This window comes from Apteryx rowi, unplaced genomic scaffold (genome assembly GCF_003343035.1).
Source record: "Apteryx rowi isolate R43461 unplaced genomic scaffold, aptRow1 scaffold_1456, whole genome shotgun sequence".
NCBI lineage: Eukaryota > Metazoa > Chordata > Aves > Apterygiformes > Apterygidae > Apteryx > Apteryx rowi.
In genome coordinates this window covers 18045-18706 of record NW_020447704.1, presented here as the reverse complement: position 1 = coordinate 18706, position 662 = coordinate 18045, and the positions used below count along the sequence as shown (strand labels likewise).

Here is a 662-nt window from a genome sequence, read left to right as displayed (position 1 = left end):
CTCTCCAACAAGAAACCGGAGCTGCTCGGTGAGCTTCCCTCCTGCCCTGCCTGGGGCCGGATGCCGCTCCCCCCCTTTCCCGCCCCACCACGGAGCGACTTCCTGCCTCTCCCGACCCCGTTCCTCCCTCGCAGACATGATGCTGGTGACCAACAACCCCTACGACTACGCCTTCATCTCCCAAGGAGAGACCACGGTGCCGTCCATCGACGACGGGGAGGAGCTGTTGGCCACGGACGTGAGCGGGGCCCCGCGGGGCGGTGCCGGGGGCGGCGTTGGGGCCGCGACCCACTGATTTTCCTTTTCCTCCCCCCTTTCCGTGTCCTCTCCAGAGCGCGTTCGACGTGCTGGGCTTCACCGCGGAGGAGAAGGCCGGCGTCTACAAGCTGACGGGCGCCATCATGCACTTCGGCAACATGAAGTTCAAGCAGAAGCAACGGGAGGAGCAGGCGGAGCCCGACGGCACCGAAGGTGGGGCCCGGCCGGGCGGTGGGTGGGTGAGGCACCACCGGGACCTCCCTGGGGTCTCACCTGCTCTCCTTCGTCTCTCCAGAAGCGGACAAGTCGGCCTACCTGATGGGRCTGAACTCGGCCGACCTCCTCAAGGGGCTCTGCCACCCCCGGGTCAAGGTGGGCAACGAGTACGTCACCAAGGGGCAAAA

At 66.7% G+C, this 662-nt stretch overlaps 1 protein-coding gene across 1 annotated transcript in view; it reads left to right on the top strand.

The window, feature by feature from the left end:
- The window catches only part of LOC112962297 (myosin-7-like), a gene marked incomplete at its 3' end in the record, with an annotated part of 19009 nt that overhangs the window by 4375 nt on the left and 13972 nt on the right, over positions 1-662 (top strand). Inside the window, exons 7-10 of the mRNA XM_026058316.1 lie at positions 1-28; positions 135-238; positions 333-471; positions 554-657. Coding sequence (XP_025914101.1) covers positions 1-28; positions 135-238; positions 333-471; positions 554-657 — 375 coding nt within the window. The remainder of the gene's footprint in view (positions 29-134; positions 239-332; positions 472-553; positions 658-662) is intronic.